Source organism: Galeopterus variegatus, unplaced genomic scaffold (genome assembly GCF_000696425.1).
Source record: "Galeopterus variegatus unplaced genomic scaffold, G_variegatus-3.0.2 Scaffold1366, whole genome shotgun sequence".
NCBI classification, from domain to species: Eukaryota; Metazoa; Chordata; class Mammalia; order Dermoptera; family Cynocephalidae; genus Galeopterus; species Galeopterus variegatus.
The window spans coordinates 31,319-32,522 of record NW_007727477.1 but is presented as its reverse complement, the minus strand read 5'-3'; the positions used below and the strand labels follow the sequence as shown (position 1 = coordinate 32,522).

General features: G+C 40.0%; 1 protein-coding gene across 1 annotated transcript in view; it reads right to left on the bottom strand.

Moving 5' to 3' along the window:
• Positions 1–7: 7 nt before the first annotated feature.
• Positions 8–1,204, bottom strand: part of RHOJ (ras homolog family member J) — a 21,300-nt gene continuing 20,103 nt past the window's right edge. The window contains exon 4 of the mRNA XM_008576554.1: positions 8–656. Coding sequence (XP_008574776.1) covers positions 510–656 — 147 coding nt within the window. The 3' untranslated portion in view covers positions 8–509. The remainder of the gene's footprint in view (positions 657–1,204) is intronic.

Sequence of the window (1,204 nt, the reverse complement as noted above, 5' to 3'; positions counted from 1 at the left end):
AGATTTGTAAGGCTTGAGTAAACAGGAAATTAGTAAATTTCTTGAAATAATAGAAATGTAAGACACATGGGTAGAACAGCAGATTTAGAAAAAAAGGTTACCACTGTATTCCCATGTTTTCTAAAAGACATCAAATAAGGCCACTGATATGGGAACCCAGTTCCTCTTTTGGTTTTCCTGCAATGATTTCCTGTCAGCTTCATGTTCATGGAAGGGGAACACGTAAAATGCAAGATGGCCTTTGACTTTGTGTTCAACATGATCAGCAGTGGCACTGTCTGAAATCTGGGCTCAGCATTCTCATAGAGTGTGCAATGTGGGTGTTTCTGGATGGCAGAGGACGTGGCAGTTGGCTGACTAGATGGTATGCTAGGAGGGCACACAGAGTGGAGGAACAAGCCTCTGGGTTGTGAAGGGAATTCTGTCTGGTCATGCCCTCCTTTTTGGCTGGAGCTTGGTTGGCTGCCATTCTCACCCTTGGATGGGGTGCAGGTGGGTCTCTGGCAGCCTCAGATAATTAAACAGCAACTGTGACACTCAGAGCAGCATCTCTTCTTTTTCTTGGGGTGGAAAATGGTGAGGATTGCTTCATCAAAAACTGCTTTGAGACCTTTCTGAGTCAGGGCTGAGCATTCCAAGTAGCACTGGGCTCCGATCTTAAACACAAAAGAGAGAAAGGCATGAGAGAGAGAAAAGAGAAAAGCACAGTGGTGACAACCCTCTGCCTGGCCAAGAGCTTATTTCTGTTTGTCCCTCTAGCAGCTTGGGGGTTGCTTTAGATTATGTTTTCTGTTTTGCATTTCAATTTGCATCTGCTCTCCTAATTTTTTGTATTTTTACAGTTTTTACATTCTTATATGTATTAGCAATAAATGGTGCAGATTGCTTTTGGTAAGCAATACATTTTGAAAGTGATCCACAACCATGTAGTCCTAACATAAGAATATAAAGATATACAAAAATGCAAAAAATTAGGAAGGGATTCAAAACCAGTTATATGATTTAAATATATTTTGTGAAGAACAGGCCTGTATGATGTTTTTAGTTCCTCTCATTTGTATACAGAATATGTAAATCAAGTACAAGTGAAACGTATCTCCTTCTGTATGTAGTAAAGCAAAGTGTCAACTTGGTGGATAAAACATTGAAAGAGAGTGAGTGATATGGTTTTGGACATCATTCTTTATTAAAAGGTACTTCTGGT